The sequence below is a fragment of the Punica granatum genome, chromosome 6 (assembly GCF_007655135.1).
Source record: "Punica granatum isolate Tunisia-2019 chromosome 6, ASM765513v2, whole genome shotgun sequence".
Taxonomy (NCBI): Eukaryota; Viridiplantae; Streptophyta; class Magnoliopsida; order Myrtales; family Lythraceae; genus Punica; species Punica granatum.
The window spans coordinates 20,904,307-20,925,392 of NC_045132.1; the positions used below are offsets into that span (position 1 = coordinate 20,904,307).

At 40.5% G+C, this 21,086-nt stretch overlaps 5 protein-coding genes across 13 annotated transcripts; 2 read left to right on the forward strand and 3 right to left on the reverse strand.

Annotated features, from left to right (window-relative positions):
• The first annotated feature begins 484 nt into the window (after positions 1-484).
• LOC116210755 (protein NSP-INTERACTING KINASE 2-like) lies at positions 485-4,095 on the forward strand. 2 transcript variants are annotated; one of them, XM_031544789.1, is made up of 12 exons: positions 485-710; positions 834-991; positions 1,075-1,207; positions 1,335-1,406; positions 1,485-1,628; positions 1,736-1,807; positions 1,893-1,952; positions 2,052-2,149; positions 2,242-2,391; positions 2,499-2,840; positions 2,995-3,374; positions 3,471-4,095. In XM_031544789.1, exons 2-12 carry the CDS (start codon positions 889-891, stop codon positions 3,792-3,794), a joined length of 1,878 nt encoding a protein of 625 aa, XP_031400649.1. In that variant the 5' UTR covers positions 485-710; positions 834-888; the 3' UTR covers positions 3,795-4,095. The 2 variants fall into 2 exon arrangements, with proteins under 2 accessions (XP_031400649.1, XP_031400648.1); XM_031544788.1 differs by lacking the exon at positions 485-710 and having other exon boundaries at positions 758-991.
• Positions 4,096-4,347: 252 nt separating this feature from the next.
• LOC116210756 (peroxidase 11) lies at positions 4,348-6,213 on the reverse strand. Its single transcript, XM_031544791.1, has 4 exons — positions 5,754-6,213; positions 5,470-5,661; positions 5,138-5,303; positions 4,348-4,910 (listed from the first exon to the last, which is right to left on the reverse strand). The coding sequence occupies exons 1-4, from the start codon at positions 5,976-5,978 to the stop codon at positions 4,510-4,512; spliced, it is 984 nt and encodes a 327-aa protein (XP_031400651.1). The 5' UTR covers positions 5,979-6,213; the 3' UTR covers positions 4,348-4,509.
• Positions 6,214-6,709: 496 nt separating this feature from the next.
• LOC116210757 (ASC1-like protein) lies at positions 6,710-10,786 on the reverse strand. 3 transcript variants are annotated; one of them, XM_031544793.1, is made up of 7 exons: positions 10,426-10,783; positions 9,697-9,926; positions 9,449-9,604; positions 8,855-9,040; positions 8,430-8,614; positions 7,654-7,726; positions 6,710-7,164 (listed from the first exon to the last, which is right to left on the reverse strand). In XM_031544793.1, exons 1-6 carry the CDS (start codon positions 10,543-10,545, stop codon positions 7,695-7,697), a joined length of 909 nt encoding a protein of 302 aa, XP_031400653.1. In that variant the 5' UTR covers positions 10,546-10,783; the 3' UTR covers positions 6,710-7,164; positions 7,654-7,694. The 3 variants fall into 3 exon arrangements, with proteins under 3 accessions (XP_031400653.1, XP_031400652.1, XP_031400654.1); XM_031544792.1 differs by having other exon boundaries at positions 6,716-7,540; positions 10,426-10,782; XM_031544794.1 differs by lacking the exon at positions 9,449-9,604 and having other exon boundaries at positions 6,716-7,540; positions 10,426-10,786.
• Positions 10,787-11,271: 485 nt separating this feature from the next.
• LOC116210780 lies at positions 11,272-13,874 on the forward strand. 6 transcript variants are annotated; one of them, XM_031544830.1, is made up of 4 exons: positions 11,272-11,509; positions 11,694-11,773; positions 11,904-12,005; positions 13,288-13,874. In XM_031544830.1, exons 2-4 carry the CDS (start codon positions 11,765-11,767, stop codon positions 13,480-13,482), a joined length of 306 nt encoding a protein of 101 aa, XP_031400690.1. In that variant the 5' UTR covers positions 11,272-11,509; positions 11,694-11,764; the 3' UTR covers positions 13,483-13,874. The 6 variants fall into 6 exon arrangements, 3 of the variants coding, with proteins under 3 accessions (XP_031400690.1, XP_031400689.1, XP_031400688.1); XM_031544829.1 differs by having other exon boundaries at positions 11,273-11,513; positions 11,679-11,773; XM_031544828.1 differs by having other exon boundaries at positions 11,279-11,513.
• Positions 13,875-16,241: 2,367 nt separating this feature from the next.
• Positions 16,242-20,439, reverse strand: LOC116210778 (chaperonin 60 subunit beta 4, chloroplastic). Its single transcript, XM_031544824.1, has 13 exons — positions 20,186-20,439; positions 19,938-20,063; positions 19,373-19,510; positions 19,027-19,122; positions 18,665-18,907; positions 18,297-18,531; positions 18,049-18,218; positions 17,825-17,902; positions 17,665-17,736; positions 17,455-17,559; positions 17,197-17,289; positions 16,993-17,085; positions 16,242-16,879 (listed from the first exon to the last, which is right to left on the reverse strand). Exons 1-13 carry the CDS (start codon positions 20,336-20,338, stop codon positions 16,724-16,726), a joined length of 1,758 nt encoding a protein of 585 aa, XP_031400684.1. The 5' UTR covers positions 20,339-20,439; the 3' UTR covers positions 16,242-16,723.
• Positions 20,440-21,086: the final 647 nt, after the last annotated feature.

The window sequence follows — 21,086 nt, forward strand, 5'->3', positions numbered from 1 at the left end:
AACGACAAAATCTACTTTACTTAATTTTTTTTTTAAGTCATAGCTAAGAAATTATGTCTAATCTAACAATATGAAAGAGCCAAAGTATGCATTATTTATTTAAGAGGTGAAAAGAAAAAGGCAAAAGAATGATAAAATTGACGCAACATAAAAAGGATCCATGTCACAGGAAGCATTTCATCCACCAATCTCGAGCCCATTATCTCGAGATTCTCACCTCCCAATAGTTTCTACTAACAAGGAAATGGAATTCTTAGACCACATTCCTAATTGGCAACCTCGAAAGAATGTTGGATTCTTAGGGAGAACAGTGAAATTGGCCTGACCCACATCAAAACATTTTCCATTAAAATCTATTAACGTGCAGCAGATCATATTACAGTGCTTAACAGCTAAAAGCCTGAAACCTTCACTTTCCACATATTTGAAATTCAATAATTCTACGACTCTCTAGAAATTCAACATGTCTAGGCTCAAATATCCGGACTTAAGTCGAGTCTGTCAGACTAGATAATCAAACTTACACCTTAGTACAAGAAATGGGATCAGGATGCCTGCTTCCGACCCGAAAAAAGTAATTCATGGAATGGTTCCATGGATGGTAATTATGCGATCGACTTGCTGAACCGACCCGTGAAATGGTGAAAGGACTTACTAGGAAAAGCATCTTCTAGCATGCAGAACTAACTGGCAGCATCGGAATAGTTCTGGTAGGCTTCTCATTAGATAATAATCTATATAACATCAACAAAGGAAACCAAATAAAAAGGACGATGACCTTGTTTTGATCCTATTTCCCACCAGCTTCTTACCTTCTTCCTAAACCTTGCCAGTTTCTGCTTTCTCCGGTGCTGAGAGCTCTTCACAGTTCATCACTCCTCAGAAGACATGGAAACAAGAGCAGAGTCCTCGGTTTTCGTCGGGGTGGTTCTACTCGGCATTTTGTCTTCTGTGTGCGGGCTGCTCTCTCCTCTGGGTGTCAACTATGAAGGTAAGAAGAATTTCGGGTCGGTTTCTTTAACGCAGCTAAAGGTAACGGGAACGATGGTTTATGATAGATTCATGTGATCACAGTGGTAGCTTTGATGGGCATAAAGTACGCATTGGAGGACCCGCATGGCGTGTTGGACAACTGGGATGAAACTGCAGTTGATCCTTGTAGCTGGAGCATGGTCACTTGTTCTCCTGATGGTCTTGTCATCAGTTTGTAAGTATCAAATTACCACAACTTAAGCAATATACTTACACACACATATATAAATATATGTTAGATATTTATCGAATTGGGGAAGGATATGTTTTCGGGTTTTGATTGGAACGACGATCACATGCAGAGGAACTCCGAGCCAAAGTCTCTCCGGAAGTCTCTCGCCGAGTGTCGGGAACTTGACAAATCTTCAGAGCCTGTTAGTACAATAAACCATGCCTTTTTGAGTTCGCTCTACTTGGAGGATTTTAGATTTTTATTTGAAAACTGTCTCTAGGCTCCTGCAGGACAATGACATATCAGGACTCATCCCTCCGGAGCTCGGGAGGCTTTCGAAGCTTCGTACACTCGATATCTCTACCAACTCCTTCACTGGTAAGATCCCCACGGAGCTGTCCGATCTCAGGAGCCTCCAGTACTTGTAAGTACATGTTCTTCTTCTGATGTCTTATAATCATAGCCGGTATTTTTTTCACTTTTAGTCTGAACCGGAATTTATTTTCTCTGTTTTTTGGTACTTGGAATCAGGAGAATCAACAATAACAGTTTATCTGGTGAAATTCCTCCATCTCTTGCTAATATGTCCCAGCTAGTCGTCCTGTAAGTTTCTCGATTCTCGGCTCTCCTGCCTCACGAAGAATACAATTCAAAACGGTTCCTGCTAACTTTTCCTCGTTTACTGTAGGGACTTGTCGTACAATAATTTAAGTGGTCCAGTTCCTAGCCTCCGAGCCCACACAATCAAGTGAGCTTTTAACTATCTTTATCAGCAATAATAGAAGAGAACGTATTTCATGGATCATGATTAGCATATCAAATACTTTTTATTTTGTGACCGAATCAGCATTGCTGGAAATCAACTGATATGTGCTGACGGAGCTAAGGAAGAATGCAAGGGAACGACTTTGATGCCGTTCTCCTTTTCGTTAAATAACTCACAAAGTAATTAGCATTCCTGCCTTTGTGGTTCAAATTTTTCAATTTTTATCATATTACTATTAGCTTTAGCCTGACATTTTTCTGTTTCTTTACAGCCTCCCGTCCCTCCTCGAGATCAAAGACCCGCAAGATTGCATTGGCCTTTGGTACAACTCTCAGCTGCATCTGCGTAATTGCTCTCACCTTCAGTTTCATCATCTGGTGGAGGAGACAACATAACAAGCAAATATTCTTCGACGTAAATGGTCAGCTCTCGACAAAGCAGTAACTTAATTCATTTTATCAACTGCTTTTGTTAAGAATAACTAAAAACATGTGACATCCCTCGCCTTTGTCTTTCCCAATGCTTCAGAGCGGCATTACGAGGATATCTCCCTCGGCAACTTGAGAAAGTTCCACTTCCGGGAACTTCAGGCCGCTACAGGCAACTTCAGCAGCAAGAACTTGATCGGGAAAGGTGGCTCTGGGAACGTCTACAAGGGGTACCTCCAAGATGGCACAGCAGTTGCTGTTAAGAGGCTTCGTGATGGAGATGCAATTGGAGGCGAAATCCAATTTCAGACTGAAGTTGAGATGATCAGCTTAGCTGTTCACAGGAATCTCCTCCGCCTCTATGGTTTCTGTATGACTGCGACAGAGAGAATTCTTGTTTACCCGTACATGGCCAATGGCAGTGTTGCCTTCCGTCTCAAAGGTATCGAATTTCTAATGAATGAAGAAAGCCGAAATTGTGCTCTAATACAGTCCAGCCATTTTCTGAAGTAGTAAAAGCATTGGCAAAGAAAATCATCACATCATAAATAGTTCATTTCAGTAAGTTGAGCGATTTTTCCCTGTTTACTTGGCAGCCAAGCCAACTCTGGATTGGAGCACAAGAAAAAGGGTTGCTCTTGGTGCCGCTAGGGGCTTACTGTACTTGCATGAGCAATGCGACCCAAAAATTATACATCGGGATGTGAAAGCTGCAAATATATTGCTCGATGAGTACTATGAGGCAGTGGTGGGAGATTTTGGCTTGGCAAAACTGTTGGATCATCGAGATTCTCATGTGACCACTGCTGTGAGAGGCACAGCAGGACACATTGCTCCCGAGTATCTATCAACAGGCCAGTCCTCGGAGAAGACTGATGTGTTTGGGTTTGGGATTCTTTTGCTCGAATTAATTTCAGGGCAAAGAGCTTTTGAGTTCGGAAAAGCAGCAAATCAGAGAGGGGCCATGCTGGACTGGGTAACAGATTCTTTCCGATGAAAGTCTTTTTGTGAGTTAACATGATTTACCTTAAAAAAAAGGACAGGGTAGTAAAACTCGTGTTTTGTTTTGCAGGTAAGGAAAATTCACCTGGAGAAGCAGATCGAATTGCTGGTTGACAAGGACTTAAAGGATAATTACGACCGCATCGAACTTGAAGAACTGGTGCAAGTGGCCCTTTTGTGTACACAGTATCTTCCAACCCACAGGCCTAAGATGTCGGAAATTGTACGAATGCTCGTGGGAGATGGGCTTGCAGAGAAATGGGAAGCTTCTCAGAGGGCAGAGGCAAATAAGTGCAGAACCGCTTATGAGTTCTCCTCTTCTGAAAGATACTCCGATCTTACCGATGACTCTTCGTTGCTTGCCCAAGCAATGGAACTTTCTGGTCCAAGGTGATATGCACATATCTCACGGCTAGAGGGTGAGTGGGAACAAAAATGATGATCACTATGGAAGAATGTGGAAAGTACATAAGTCTATTGTATACTAGCATTGGAACGATAACTGATTGCGCCGAAGTTCTTTTTTGAGATTTCTATTATTTCCAAAGTGAATGTATAGTCCATTTCTAGAAAGCGAGTGAGGGACTGTAACAAACTGCATCTCTGTTAAGAGTGCTGAAATCTTTTCCGCAATGAACATTTCTCTATGCCCTGGCTGATCGGATGTGATGGCCAAGGTGATTTAAATTCTTCCAGGAGCCGATATTCTCTATGCCTTGGCTGATCAGATGTGATGGCCAAGGTGATATAAATTCTTCCAGGAGCCGATCTATGGAACTTATCGATATCTGATGCCGATATGCTTCATCTTCTGTCATTTTGATTGTTACAGCTACTCTAAAACAGCCAGCCCCACTGTAATTGTCGCAGCAATTGTAAGTTCTATCGAGTTTCCACAATACTTTCCGCAAAGGTATTACAACACAGTACCAAAGCTGCGTCAGTCATTACTTACGGAATCTCTTTCAATAGAATTAATATTGACATTACAAATCCACTCAATAATTCATACACAGCAAAAGAACAATTATAAAATTTTCTACATTTTAAGAGTTTTCCGGTATAAGGAGAAATTACGGTATTAATGATCACTCCTTCTCTTCAACGGTCTATGTGTTGATAAATCTGCAATTCTTCCTCACTTGTCCATTCACAAAGCTGTCGGAATTCGTGATATTTCCCATTTTCACCATGGAGTCGGAAAACTGCTGGAAGAAAGCCACGGAATCTTCCGCATACTTCCTCACTAGTCCCTTGGTCTGCACTGCGAGCACGCTCGAGTACATCTCCTGGTCCGAGTTCAACAGTCCCTCATTCTTTAGCAGTAGACTGTAGAAGGAATTGTCAAAAACGTTGGGACTCACATAGTCCATCGGTGCGATATTATCGTCCCCTCCTTCTGCAGCAGGGCAAGTCGATTTCAAGCCGCTGAGATGTGAGCTTCCTCCTAAGTCTTCGTAGATCCGCGCTCGGAAGTTCTCACACCGAGCCATCCCAATCGTGTGAGCACCTGTCAAGAAATTACGATCGTGTCGACATTTTAACGGATAATGTAACAGTATTTCAGCTTTTTGATGGTCAACGTCTCTTAAAGCTTGCGGTAATAGTCTAATCCCTTCCCAGGCCAGTCCAGGAAAGCCTATTTAGGATAATTTCCCAACTGAATTTGAACCGAGATTAGCAAACTCATTTACCATCTGAGCCAAATTGTTGGCGAATCTATATTGTGTTAATTACCTGCAAGCGCAACCGTGTCTGTAATTGAAAGGCCCTGATAGAGGAACTTGGAGATGATGCCTCGAAGATCCTCATTCGCGGTAGGGATGTTCTCGTTTGCAAGCTCAAAGCTAGCGGTTTTAGAGTCCTTTCTCCCCAAAGGAACATCCCAGTAAGGTCCTCCTACCTGTAAATAGCATAATGCAAAACCTGCCTCGTAAAATTGTTCAAGAAGCAGAAACAAACGTTGCCCTTCCTTATGCTAAGCGTGACATAAGAGGTCTGTATCCTATGGTATGTGTGTCCGACAACAGTATGGAACACGGTAAAATGCAAAATGAAGGATATGGTACCAAAATGACAGCATCCCTAGCAGCGATTGTTAAGATATCGGCACACGAGACAATTCCAGGGCACTCCGACTCAAGATAGTTCTTGATTCGATCAATAATCTCGAAACCTATGAGGGAGTTCACATTCGGAGAAGCCGTCTTCTCTCCTTTCAGCGTGAAGGTATCATCTAGCAGAACCGAGCCATCACATCCCTTCAACATACACAACACTCATTACCTCAAAAATATGAGAACCGTCTTTTCCTAGCTAAGAAAAAATGAGTTTGCTCAATATACGCACTAACCTGAACGAAGCAGTCGTGGAAGTGTAACCGAACTACCAAAGCAGCATTCCGGGGATCGGACAGAACCGCGCACTCCATCTCTTTTCTGACAATCTCGAGCACTGTCGGGCACGAGGACGAATAGTAGTCGAGTGTCAATGGGGGGTCGCTGGCGAGAGATCCAACAGGGACTGTCGAGAGTGTGACAACCAAGGACAGAAAAACAGAGAGTCTTGAAGTTGCCATATTCTCAGTCCTTTAGCTGCAATGTGCTGATGATGACTGATAGATTTTCTGGGACTATGACATGTGTGTGTATATATACACACACACACACAGAGACATATGCATTAGTCAAGAGAAGTGGAGAAGGTCTTTGCGGCGGCTTCATCCGCATGGGGATATTGAGTGATTTGCATGAAGTGGTGTTATAGTCAAGAGAGGATGCAACTAATATTAGCACGGTTGGTGGATGGCTCCTAAACCAACAGTTTAGGATCTATTCAAGAAGAAGAAGAAGAGGAGGAGGAGACGTGTGCTACACTGGTAGATTATTTATTTACTCCACAGATACTGGCAAACCACCAAACCAGAAAAAGAAAAAAAAAATCCCGTGTTTTAGAAGGCTTGGATGGCAAATTCACACTATTCGGGCCATACTCCGGTGAGTCCTCTAGCCCCGGAGTCATTGTGCCGAGCAAATGGAAGTTACATAAGTGAAGAATTAGTTGGGTGTCACCACCAAAGATTAGCGAAGCAAAAGAGGGAACTAAGAACCAAAGGTAGAGACGAAAGCTCGACATTTGACGATTTCCGGAGGGACTATTTTGGTGTCAAATGTATTGGTTGAGCAGATTTCTATTTTAAAATGGTTGATGATTCACAACTAGGAGACGTAGGAAACTACCTTAAAGACTGATTCCTATTCACAATAGGACATATATTCACTTTTGCTTCCCAGACAAGAGAGACGCAGATTTTGCACACAAGGAACCGCTTGCTTCTTGATTCAAGGAAGAGCGTTCATTACAACGGCACAAAAATGTTGACTTCAATGGCCGAGGAATCCATTCCCACAGAAAATAACAGAATGATCTCAACAGCTTCTACGTCTCTGAATACATTAGGTTTCTTATCGGAAAAGCACCACCACCAAACGAACCATCTAACATGGAACTAAGGCTCGAGATTTCCCATGAAGAAGCACTCACTGCCACAGGATTTGCAGTAATTATATGGAGGATAGCGAAACTACTCGAAAAAGGCTTCAGGTCGAGTGCCCTGGATTGCCGTCTTTCGGGTCCCTCCACACTCATTCAGATCTGAAGTTTATACAAGTGCCATTGGAAATCAACTGACCTCTAAAACCCCAAGAGCTTCCTCCTGGCAAGAGTCCAGTACTGGAATGTGAAAAAACTGGGGATTTTTGTATCTGCAAATGAGATCGGGGAAAAAGATAAAGGGAAGAACGATGAGAATGTGCTTGGAACAGGAATTGATTGCATAAATGCAAAAACCCAAGCATCTCTTATAGAGTTCATTCAAACTCTTTGGACTTCGCATCTGCTGGTATAGAAAATGCTGCAACTTCTACAGTCTACGTGCAAGCATATATGGCCTCAAAACCATTCAAATGTCAAAAGTTTTCAAGAATTGCACAATGATTTGGCTATCTTTACATTGTAAACAAGAAAGAGAGACAATTTGCTTCTCTTCGTCAAATTAAATGTTCAGAAAATCCCTCGAATGGTGACGGAAGTAGGGAAAAGAAATTGCAGACTGTCCAAAGAAAGCAAAGATCGCCATCTCTGCGCAAAGGTAAAATTGACTGTTAGGCTAAAGCTTTTTTATCAACACATAAAACACAAGCACAATGAAGAATTCTAACATTAACAAGATATATGACATAGTATGAACGCACCTCCGGCAATTTACATTGCGGAGTTTGATTTCGTCTTCTGATCAATCTTCATGATCATCTTCATCTTCAGAATCTGGTAAAAAAGCAGGATATAATTCAAACAACCGTAAAAGAATTGCTACCTGTTGTCATATGAAGATGAAGGAATCATGCTTTCTTGACGCAAGTGTTTCTTAAGTTAGGGGAGAACACATTCCTAAATTCATCCCACAAACTTTCTTTTTCTTGACCTATTGCATTAAATGGAAAGATCTCTCACAATCTCATGGCAGAAAAATTCTGTTCCTCCTTGAAATTATGCAAAAAGTAAATATTTACTCTCCTCAAATAGCAAACACAAAGTGATTGCTTTATACAAATCAGTTGCTTTTGAATGATTGGGTGTTGATCTACAGGTCTTCCAGGCCAACTCAACTAACTGTATAATGTGAAAATGAAGATTGTATCTAATTATGGGATGTGAATGAGGAGCCTCAATAAAAAGCTGCATACTGCAATTATAGATTTTCAAAAATGAAAAATTTCAGCATCCCCAAGCAATAATGTTTTGCTGAATACCCCTGAGCAATAATGTTGGTAAGAGAACAATGGAATTCTGACAAAAATTTTAAGGTATTACTTGACAATAGAATGTGACATTGGCAAGATAGACCCAAAAAAGAAAAGGTTTAGTTAGAGATGACTAAGAAGAAATTTCCTGTCTAAAAATTCTTGCTTAAATGTAACATTGAAATTTCATTACTGCAGGAGATAATAGAAACACAAGCACAACTCACCAGATCTCACATCATCGCTGACCTTTCCCCTTGCTTGTATTTGCCTCACAAGCATGCGGTATATAAGCACCCACCAGTAGATGTGAAGAACAAGCAAGCAGAACAGGAGAGTATTAAACACATAGTAGTAAATTGATCCGTCCCAATGGTGCTTTTCCGTATCTAATGCCAGAATGACCTCATAGCTGCATATCAGAAGAAAACAAGACATGTAACTCTTTAGATTGATGATCAAGGATTTATTGGAAACATTGTCTATCTTGAATGTAAAAATTCATTTTATGGTCCAGTTTTCTTTTCTTTTTTTTTTTTCCCAACTTTTTCGTAACGGATGGCAACTTTATGTGCTTCCCCAAAAATAAAAATCACCAAGTAGCAAAATCTACAGCGAGCGAGACCCTTGGAAATGTTGACAGACAACTAACCTCGTACTCCAAAGGATCCAGAAAGGGTAGTAAATAAGGCGCAGTATGATCCATGACAAGACAAATAGGACGAATGAGACACTTGCGATGCCCTCAGCACCACTGTATTTGGACATTTTCCCTACTTCCAAAAATACGTCACTAGCATCATGAAGAGCCAGGACGACGGAACCTACTCGAGCAAACCTACAAAACCAGCGCAAGGAATGGTTCAAATTATCCAAAATAACCATTGAAATGCTCTGAATAGTTCAGAATTGTGAAATAAAGTCTCATCATTCTCCTGCTAAATTTAAGGAATGTTTTTCTTTATTTCTTTTCTTCTGGATGGAAAGAAATCATTCTCATGAATAACCTATCATAAACAAACTCAAAACCAAAATGATGAAGGAGCTCAAAAACTAGCTTGGGAGTTAATCGTATCCCATCTTTGCCCAACTATACCAAACCTTTAGAGTCCTAAATTATCTCTATGGCTTGAATCCATGAAAAGCCTTTATGTTCCCATTCCTCCAAAATTCAAATGATTAAAATTGACCAGTTACCGAACAGGACTAAGTAACAAGATTTAATTTATTAAAGAAAAACACACACCTAAATATGTAAGACAGAACAATCAGAATGAGGGTCGCCACATGATGACTCATCGAGACCCCAAAGTCCGACCGCCTGGTTTCCCAGAAGATCAAGGCGAAAATCGAGTATGTGTAGAACCCAGCAGCATACATATACAACCATTTCAGTTTCAACCTAAGTTCAAGAAAATCATCAGTAGATAACCTTCAAACTGTATTTATTTCAAACAGAAGCAAGCAATCATATGAAGTGCTTCTAAAGCTCACTTGATCTTTTGATCAGGCCAGGTCTGATTGCCTGGCCCCACCCAGAAATTTCTCGTGCTAGTGAACCACGGCTCATCATAGGTAACGGAGAGGGCCAGAACTTCCGCAGACAAATAATAAATGCATTTCCATGCTGATTCCTTGAACTTTCTTATCCTCTTCCTCCCATCTGCGGATTCTACATCTTCTTTCAGCTGCCCTTTTCCAAATATTAACCGCCTTGCAAGTTTCTGCAATGTGCACAATCATCTCAGGTGACAACATAAATGCCCACAAGAATAGAACTAGTGCAAAATCGCTGGAGACGGTAGCTCACAACGACAAAACAATAATGCCACATTCAGGACTGCTCTGTTTCGCCTCCTGCGTTCCTTCACAACAAAACTAGCCTACGAGTCAGCTCTCTAAACTTGCAGTGAATTCAGTTTCTTTTATTGGACAGTCGCGCCCTAAGGTCAGCTTCTTGATTAGGGAATCGAAGAAGGGCACAAAGCAAGCAACTTTCTCAGCAAATTCCAGCTTCTAACAGCTACATCTTTCACTTACACAAACATACTGATTAAGGGCATCCGGGATCAACAGTTTTGCAGAAAAACATGACGGAAAAATTCGAGCTTGACACAGATTGTGAAAAGTAAACAAGGGGTTTTCTGAACTGGACGACCCAATCAAGAATGTCCGGAAACAGTCAACTTTATGGAAGAATCAAGAGCAGAAACAGCAAAGCACCTCGAAGATGAATCTGTCGAGGAAGAATCGGACGGAGGGGAAGAAGAGCGCGAAGAAGGGCAGGACCGCGAAATCTCCATACCGCGGGAAGGACTCTTGCTCCCAGTCGAGGAACTGCATGTTTTCATCCAATCCAATCAGAACCACTTCGAGAATATGGGCAGACAGTGAACAACGGATTCGCAGACAGTGATGAAGACGAGCTTGAGGGTTCAGGTATGGCGGAGTTTGGGATCCGGAGAGTGGAGATGCATGGGATGGATGGAAGTGCAGGTTGTCAGCAATCTCTGTGGGGGAGAGGAGAGGAATTTCGTTAAGCTCGACAGCCGAGCGAAAGTGGACAATTAATTAATTAGTTTGGGAAAATGACACCACATATCAATTAATTAAAGTATATAAACATAAATAACCTTCGATTGCGCCGGTGGAAACATTTTATTTAATACATAAAGTATAGTATTCCCCCAAACGGAAATATATGTACATATAATATGTATCTATATATATATATATATATATGATTGGTATGTCCCTATGTCCATCTCTGGTTCTTGCTCCAACATAGAGGAGTGTGTGATATATCTGGCTAGCTAAAATAGACGGACTGTAATCCCAAACGATTTGAAGTACGCCTAAGTTTGCACTCAATCTCGGATTTGAATTTTCTAGGGTTATCGGAGAATTTTTGACGTGATTACCCATTTCGTAAGCCACCAGGGGTTCGGGTCTAATCTCCTGGGACCACCGGAACGTTTTTGACGTGATTACCCGCTCCGTGCGCCGTCGGATTCACGTAATTCCGGATTAGTCTGGCTGGACTCGCAGGTTAGGAAAAAAAAAATAGAGGGACTGTGTTTTCTGGCACTCGCCAAGTACATATGATCTTCCTCGTTCCGCTCCCTCTCTCTCTCTCTCTCTCTCTCTCTCTCTCTCTCTGCTCATCATCCTCTGCCTCCTGCAACCCTCCCCCCTCTCCTCTCCTGCAAACTCTCCATGCCAACTTCCTTCAGAGCAAAGAAGAACCGAAGAAAGGAAACCCATAACCCCGCCGAGAAACTTCGCCCCGAAGCAATCATCATCACTAGTTAGTTGAGTTCTTCTTGTTGAGGATAGAATCTCTTCTCTCTGTCTCTGTTTCATTTCCTCTCTTCCTCCCTTCTTTCCTTCCTTTTTCTTGCATGATCTGCTTTCCGACTCTTCACTGCTCCCTGGGCTGTTCTTTGTGTTTGTTCATGTGGGTCTGTGCTGAAAAGAATGGATTTTTCTAGGGACGGTCGGGGAAGATGGACGATAAAGCTGGGACCCTTGAGTTGAGGCGGTTGTGAAGGAAGCCGTTGATATGGCACTGGTAACATAGAGCCATCTTTCTGGATTTCCAACTGTTTCATTCAATGATTTTGAAGGGTTCTTTTGCTGTCAAAGAAGCAAAAGAAAGAAGAAAAAGAAGTTGAACTGGGAATGGTTGGTTTTGTCTGCAGGAGAACGTGCCGAAGCTGAGATGCAACGCAAATGGACTCACTACCGAGTCTACTAATGAGAGATTGGGCATTTTTGGTGACAACAAGCTCGAAGAGAAGGAGGTAACCCTTTTCCTCTTTCTTTCTTTGTTTTTTTTATTAAAGAAATTTGTTTGCTTGAATGCTTCTAATTTCTGTTTCTCGGTCATTCTACCATGTTTGATGCAGAGTTGCTGTGTATTTTACCTCAGTAATCGTTCTAGTTTTTCGTATATTTCATCTTAACTGTCCCTCATATATTTGTAAGCAAACACCAGGAGCATCAGAAATGCTGCTGAAGTTAGATCAGTTAGTTCTCAAGAACCCAATCCTAGAAATGAGGACATAAGAGAACTTGTTCTTGTTTCTTACCAGTAGTCCTTGCTAATTCCGTCTTGTTCTTGGCTCGGCAACACGCCTCGGGTTCTCTAGTTCTCTACTTGGCTAAGTTCCATCCCAGAGTCACTGTCAATCTTTTTTTCGCAGTTTGCAAACAAGTGCATGCATTTCGTCAGATGACCATCCTAATTCTTCTCCTCTCAACTTTTTTCTCAATTGTCTGGTCCGATGGACACCCCGGAATTCGCGGAATTGAACGGGAGGATTGGTGAAAATGTCAAACGTTACTTCTTATGCATAGTACATGGATAAGCTCCTTGCTAATCGTAGACTCACAAAAGAGAGCCCAGCATCAATCGTAGACTCAAGTATCAGCGACCATGAATTCGGATTCCTGAGTTCGATTTTTTTGAGTGGGGATTCTTATGCCTCACTCCTTTCCTCTCCCTTATTTTGAATGAATTTCATTCAAATGGATCATTTTGGTAAACTGGTCGAACAACAGCGAAGGAAACAACCATTAAGACTATGGGAGATCTGATCACTGAATTTTAGGAACTGTGGAAACATTCTGGGAGAGGGCTTGCTTGCGATATCCATCCTCTGCTGTTCAGTTTCTATATGACTGACACGCCATATGTACTTTGACCATGGCATGATCTTATCGTGGTCGCCGAACGTATATCAACCCTGTGCGCATTGCTTTTGACTTCAGAAGTTACCAGTATTTGGACGTTCCTAACTTCATTAGAATCAGCAAGAATAATTAATCGTCATAACATATCAAGCCTCGTCTTCGTATTCTTTACCTCGTCTAACTAGCTCAAAGCGCTCGATACTTTAGAAGTACCCAATAATTTGTTTCCACGAGCCAGAATTAGACTTGTGAACCCCCTTGCTCCTATTTAAGGCTCGCAACTTTAATGGAACTTCTCGTATATTATCACTCTATATTTGGCGTTCTCCCTCTATGTCTCTCTTGCTTCATGTCTTCCTCTATGAAGTCTTCCCCTGTTACTGAAAACAGAGCAGACACAGAGGCAGCGAGTCCGGTTGGACAAAGTACATCGTCAATACTGAAGGAGATGATGGCACCAAAGATGACAAGATTAACTATCAGGATGATGACGATGACAAGGATGATGATACTGACAATTATGTGACCTCCGATGCCTCTTCTGGAGTATGCCATCTCGTGATTTCTTGTGGATACAACAGCTAAATGAGCCACCAAGTCAAGCGCAAGCATGAATATGATACTAAAGATGCTAGGAGGTCGTAGTCCTCTGCTAAAAAACTTTCCTACAAATGGAAGGTGAAGAGAAGAGATGGTCCGGAGATGAGAACAGACACCAAAGAACAAGAACTGCTACATCTCGAGGCTGACAGTATTGGTAGTCGCACCCAAAGCAAGATCCGGGGGATGAAGGTGAGCATATGGAGAAGGATCACGTCTAAAGGAAGGCTAGCGATTTTGATCTGTCAAATAGGCTGCTCTGTGGCTTTCTTGCAAAATTATAAGATGATATTTTTTCTTTTTTCCGGTCATAACAATCAAATGAAGCATAAACCACACTCGATTAAAATGGTATAGGTGATATTGCTCGGGAGTCAGACCAGATTGCCATGCTTAACATGTTCGTGTGAACTGATAAGTTTTTCCCTTATTCTCACTAAGGAGGAAGAAGGATGTGACAAGAATCTGGAAAACACATACCTTCGGTTAAGAAGCTATTGAGCCAACTTTTAAGAAGCTGTTCTTGTTTCTTCTAAGAAGGTGCTTTCTTAGTTTTCTTGTAATGATCAAAAGAGTGGCTGAACTACTCAGACTCCCATTTCTATTAGGTGAGAGGTTTATCCAACTTAATCAGTAAAGGCAATAAAGAAAAAAAGAAAAAAAGAAAAGAAAAGAAAAGGTTAGAATATAATTGCTAATTCCTTTTCAAGATTTGAAGAACAATCGTGAAGTTCGCCCTCGCCGGACCAACAGCTATTCTCTTATCAGGTTTCCATGATTTTTTTCTTCCAAATACTAATGTGCTCGTATAAGACGTGAAAGTTTCGGGGAGAGTTTGGAGATAGAGAGATAGAGGTTGAGAAACCAGACCTGTATTTAGAAGTATTTTGAAGTTGTCAATCTCTGATAAACATATACAAGGATTGAGATTTAGCTCCGGAGAGATGATTGTTAGTAAACCGAGCACGTGCGCAGCGGAAAGTTTAATTACCGTAAAAATCAAATTTTTATCGCGTGCTCGTTTAATCAAAAACTTTAAAATTACATCTTGACATAAGAATCGCCTTCTAAACGAATAGATAACATCACACAATGAACCCATAAAAAAAGTTACGAACTTTTCACTAACCTTATTGATTTGAGTCGATCAAATTAGCCGTCCAAGTGTTCGGCCTCTAGCTCGTCCACACGAGCACGTCTCCACCGAGATTAGACTCCTCTCGACCGGTACACTCCGATCTAGGTCACTGATCTCGAACGGAATCGTCACGGAATGAAATGATCTCTTCAAGGACGCCAAGGACAACACCGAAACGCCGAATCGGATCCGAGAAGAACTCCGATCAGCCTTGAGAGTTCATGACAACAACTGATCAGCCGTCTCTCCTCTTCCTCTCTTTCTAATATTAGGGTTTTCGATTAATTAACCTCTAGAGTTAACCGTAAGGACATATCTATATATATTATTACCCTAGGGACTAAAAATGTAATTATTAATTAATTCGAATTAATTAATAAATCACAAATAAGCCCTCACAATTTAAGTCATCCAATGACTTGCCCTTAAGAAAGATCAAATAAGTCCTTGACACGAGTTTCCATCAATAGACGATCTATTTACAGAAACTCTTCAAATAAGGAAACTATCGTATTTCCTTAATTAGATTTATCCTTGATATTGAACTCGGCTCAGAATGTGCTAGCACTCTCGCAACCACATTGCAAACCTCGTTCGATAATTAATTTCTAATTAACTTCCTTAATTAGAATTAATTCTTTTATCGGTTTAGACACGCTCAATGTGTTTGACTAACTAGGTTCATCATCAAATGGCAATGGGATTATAGTATCAACTCATTTGATACTATCAGAAACTCTTTCTGTAACCGAAAACATAATTCCCAAAATGCATTTGGTTCCCAAAGTTCACGAGTGACACCTAGCAGCATATCGTGACAATCCAAAAGATAACGAATGTATAATTGGAACATTCTGATGAAGCTCTGATCGTATATACCATGCACTGAATCATTTCACTACAAAATCCCGATCTAGCTAGAGTTACGGTAAATGCCAAACTCTATAGCCGATCATATGGACTCTCTAATTTTATTTTTAGATCTGTAGCACTTGAACAGAAACTCCTTTCTATTCAAGTCTATCTACCCCGGCCGAGGATTTCTCGATCCAGAATAAAATTCATATCCATAGGACATTTTCCCTGTTTACTCAGGTTAGTGAATCCCGTCTTGATCAGACACCTAACTCCAAGTATAACTAACTAGGACCACTATCTGCCGAATACTCACGCTAAGCACAAATACATTAGCAGTAGCAAATCCTAATTACCTATACTTGAGATAGCGTTCCATCTCAGGTCTAAGGACTATATGCACTAATACGATCCAGACAACATTCATTGACATTAGTAAATTACCGTATGAATGTTATCTGTACGTCACGTTCGACTACTTATCATATAAATATCCACATATCTGTCATGATAACAGTTATCAAATAGCATGAGACTCACTACTCCATCTTCATTAGTATCTGTATACTAATCATGGAAACAGATATAGGTGACGATCTATCTGGAGAAATAATGTTCAGTTAAGTTTCCTACGATCGTGAACAGTTTAAAGATATTCTTACCGAATTACTTCGTCACTCATATTCTTAACTCTTAAGAATGAAGTATTCAAAATATCTTAAAAACTTTATTATAATAAACATAGACAATATACGAATAATAGAATAAACTTTATTGCCATAAAAGGAATTATCCAAATACATAAATCAAGTTCTAGGGCATCATCTGATATCTCCTCTGCCACCATCTGAGTACAACACCTTCACATACATATAGTGAGAGAATCATGCCTCAAAAAATGACGGTACATTCTGTTTTATAGCTACATCGCTACTTCCCAGATGCAAGATCTCGCTCTTTAGTCATCAAAGGAATGACTGCCTTTAGTGATGCTTATGTGATAGCCGGCTTCTGTGGTGTAATGGGAGCTGTACAGTCTAAACGGACTCCAAGTTGTCCATGATTGCATTGTGCCATCGGCAAATGCCTGAGGTTTTCTGAATGTAACAGCTATAACAAATTATGATCTACACAGCAAATGGAAGTCTCACAGGTTGAATACCTCCACATTCAAAATGTCCCATTCCTCAGAGCTAATGTGATTAAACGAGGAGCTGAAAATCTTGAGGAAATTTATGACTTCTTAGGAAAGGCATAGGTACTGGAAGTTCTCATAGGTTTCCTCTTCGGAATAATGGGTTCTTGTTCCTTAATGTCTACTACAACAGCATCGGATGTCAAAACAGTTTTCGCCACAGATGCTGCATGCTCCAAGCAACATCTAACTACCTGCCCAAAATTGGAATGAAGAACCTATAAGTTCTCCTTTTTTATAGTTTTCCCGTCTAGCAAATAAGGATATTTCCAAGAGAGAAACCCATATATCATATAAACCAAGATACCTTTGATGGATCGATTATGCCAGCAGACATTAGATCCTCATAGCTGCGCGTAGCAGCATTATATCCATACCTAACATTGTCAACTGACAAAATCTACAGACATTAAAAATATTGTTAGAGAAGAATAATCTGATGTTCAGTTAAAAATCGCCTGGATTTTGAGCAAATTCAGTTTGAGAAAACGGTGTGTTGATAAGCATGGACCTTCTCCACAACAACGCTGCCATTTGCCCCAGCATTCTTGGCAATCTGTCGAGCAGGGTAGCTCAGAGCTCTTTTAAATATCTCAGCACCTATCTGCAGAGAGATTCATAAATGTTAAATCAAACCTTTCACAGAAATTAATTATTTACACCCTTTAGTTTCATAATATTTGCTAGCCTCTGATAATTTCAAATGAGGGGTTCGATTATGAAGGTGATGCACCGGGATTCAAAAGTTAACACAGAAAAAGATATATACCTTCTGTTCTTCATTATCTAGAAGGTCTTTGATTCCATCCACCTTCGAAGTTAGCCTCAAAAGGCTACAGCCTCCACCAACTACTACACCTTCCTCAATTGCCGCCTGTAATTCATCGATATACTACCTTAGACAAGCCTTGGTTTCTTTTTTTTCCCCTACATATTTCTTCATTTTTTGAATGATTAAGTTCAGAGAGCGAGAACATACTTTTGTTGCATTAAGAGCATCCTCAATCCTCAGCTGTTTATCCTTCAACTCCACTTGGGTTTGGGCTCCCACCTTTCGTTTCAATCCATGTCAATTCCAAGGTTGAAAGGTAACATTGCACAAAAGGGAATATTCTGATGAAGGATCAATTTTCTGTTACCTGAAGAATACCGACTCCCCCCGATAATCTTGCTATTCTCTCGTTCAGTATCTTCTTCTGAAACTTCTCCTCAGTGTTCTGCAAAACGGGACAATGTCCATTCTTATCAAAACATCTCTCCATTTATTTTATGAACAAAATCTACATAATCTACACCTTCAAGTAGAAGATAGTATGGAAAAGAAGATTAAACAATCCGACATTGCTGAGAGTTAGAAGCGGACCTCAACAAGGCCTTTGATCTGAGAAACTCTCTCCTCAACAGCAACTCTTGTGCTCCCATCAGTAACTATGAGCGTGGAATTTTTAGATATCACAACTTTTATTGCACTCCCAAGCATATCCTTGGTTGCTTTATCAAGAGTCAATCCCATATCCTCCCTGATCACAGTGCCTGACAGATGGAGGATTTTTCATGCAAGAGTATGAAAGTCTGAAATGAAGTAAAAAGATAAAAAATAATTAATGGCACCTCCAGTCATGATAGCAATGTCTTCTAGGCAGTGACCCCTCCTTTCTCCAAAAGAAGGGGCCTTTATAGCTGCTGCCCTCAGCACTCCTCTGAGCTTGTTTCTAATTACTGGAGTCAGCGCTTCTGGTTCGATTGCCTCAGCAACTATTACAATTGGATATTTCTCTTTTACTGCACTATCCAAAATCTTGAACATCTCCTTTGGGTTTGTGATCTTCTTGTCGACCAAAAGTAACTGCACCCATTTGTACATGATTAACGATAAGGAAATCCGAACCCATGCTTTAGTAACAGACAAAAGTTTCTAAATGACCCCTTTTAGACTTCGCAAGGGTTGGCAGTGTTAGAGATTCACAATTCAGTCAGACCTTGCAGTTGTGGAACTCCACAGTCATCTTTTCTCGGTTGTTCACAAAGTATGGAGACAGGTATCCTCGATCAAACTGCATGCCCTCGACAATCTCGAGACTGCAGTCAGTGCCCTTCCCTTTCTCGATCGTGATGAAACCTCTCTTCCCCACTTTCTTCAAGGCGTTCGATATCATGTTCCCAACTGTATAATCGTTCCCTGCGCTAACTGCAGCAACATCTGCAAGCTCGTGATCCTCGACCTGCACCATGGAAAGCTCTGGATGTTGTGATGAGCAAGAAATGGACCAACCGAATATGTTCATACAGGCATCGAAGACATATATAGGCAAAGTAAAAAATAGGGAAAAACTTTAATCACCTCAATAGAGATCTTTTTCAGTTCGGAAACCAGGGCCTTTGCAGTCTTCTCTATACCACGAGCGATCTGGACAGGGTTCATACCAGCTGCAACAACCTGGCAAGTGTATTCTTTAATGCAAAACAGCCCAGCAGAATTTTGTAAGAAAGCAGAATACATTGTTGTCCTTGAGGGAGTTGAAGAAAATAATCAAACTGATGACCTTTATAAAAATAACGGAAAAAGGAGAACGGAACACAACTTGATCCAGTGCATTCTGCTAGGTTCATCTTTAATTGAACTTTAAGAACCTAATCATGGTGAAGACTTAAACAGGCCTATAATGAGATAACTATAAAACTGGTACCTTTATGCCCTCAGCGATCAAACCCTGAGCCAGAATGACAGAGGTAGTGGATCCATCACCTGCAAGGTCATTCGTCCTGGCACCAGCTTGCCTCACCAATTTCACACCAACATTTTCTAGAGGATCCTCCAATTCTATCTGAATATTGTAAGCAGAAGAAACAATGAGGACACGTAATTGGCAGAAAACGTGGACGCGTTAAGTATGCAGGACTGAAAAGAGAATGCTATTCCGTGACCTTATACTACGCATGTACTATTCCATCTCACTCTCATTTCATTTCACCGTAACCTAAAAGAGAAATACTTCATTAAAAAAATAACTATAAATAGATGAAGCCATACCACAATCAGCTAAATTCGCCGAACTGTACTAGAGTGCAGCTGTAAAGAATCACGATTTGCTGCATAAATGCGTATGATATAGTATCGATGAAATTCCATAACGGTGTCAATATTAACGTGGATCATTTGGACAATCTTCTCCGACTTCCACAAGAACTTCCCTCTAAAATCAGGATCAAAGGAGGCAAAAAAAGAACTAATAATTTCCAAATGAATTATACCTCTTTAAGGACAGTTTCACCGTCATTGACAATCTTGGGAGGGCCGTACTTGTTCTGCAGCACGACATTCCTTCCCCTGGGCCCCAGCGTCACCCCAACAAGCTCTGCCACCAAGTTCACCCCTGCCTGCAAATATCCAACGGAAGAGCAAAACCGCAGAAGGGGATGAGGCTCAGCTCTATAATGGTTATAGAAAATGATTGAGTTTTTCTTTTCTGGGGTGTCATGTAACGGAGTGAATACTGAACCAGGAGCTTCTTGGTTGCTGAACCGTCGCGGTTGAAGTGAAGCTCTTTGGGAACGGCTTTTGGGTTGGTCAGCAGCGGCGACGGAGGTGCGTTGTGTGTAGGCTTTGGAGTGGTGAAAGGGAGCGCAGAGATTGGGGAACGGACACCCGCCATTGTTGGAAATGTTCCGTTCTGTTCGATCTCCTTCTTCTTCTTCTTTGCGGGAATGAAGATAGTTAAGCGGATGAGACAAGCGAGGGAAGACGGAAATGAGATAACGAGGGAAGAGTGACCAATAAATTTAACTACGAAAATATCTTTTTTCACCCCAAAAGGAAAAAAAAAAAATATATATATATATATATATATATATATATATCTTTGGTTTTTTTTTTGTCCCACTTCCGATAAATAATAAATTGTTGCAAAAATAAATTTATTCATTTTCAAAATTTTCTACTTCAGATAGGTCTCACTGTCAAAACAAAATGTCCTATAAATTATATATGTTATTCTGTATTGAGTTGGCTCGGAGTTGGTTACGGATTATTATATAAATTTATAAAATAATCATCCATAATCCACCTCTATCTAACCATCCATACAAGCAGTAAAAGTCTAAAAATGCGTTTGTTTCAACTTAATTAAATAAATACTTAAAAATTAGTTACAAATTAGTTATAAAAAAATAAATATAAGAAAGAGGGGAAAATGAAGGATAGAAATAAGTAGAAAATTTTGTTATTATTCACTTATTAATACTATTTATTTTTCACAAAATTTTATCATTCTTATTTATTCCTCCCTCTGTCCTATACATTTCTTCTCTTAACTAATTAAATGTTTAATTTTTAAACACTTAACTTATCAAACACAAGTTAAAAAGAAAGAGATAACAATTTTTTTTATCGTGCTCATTGTA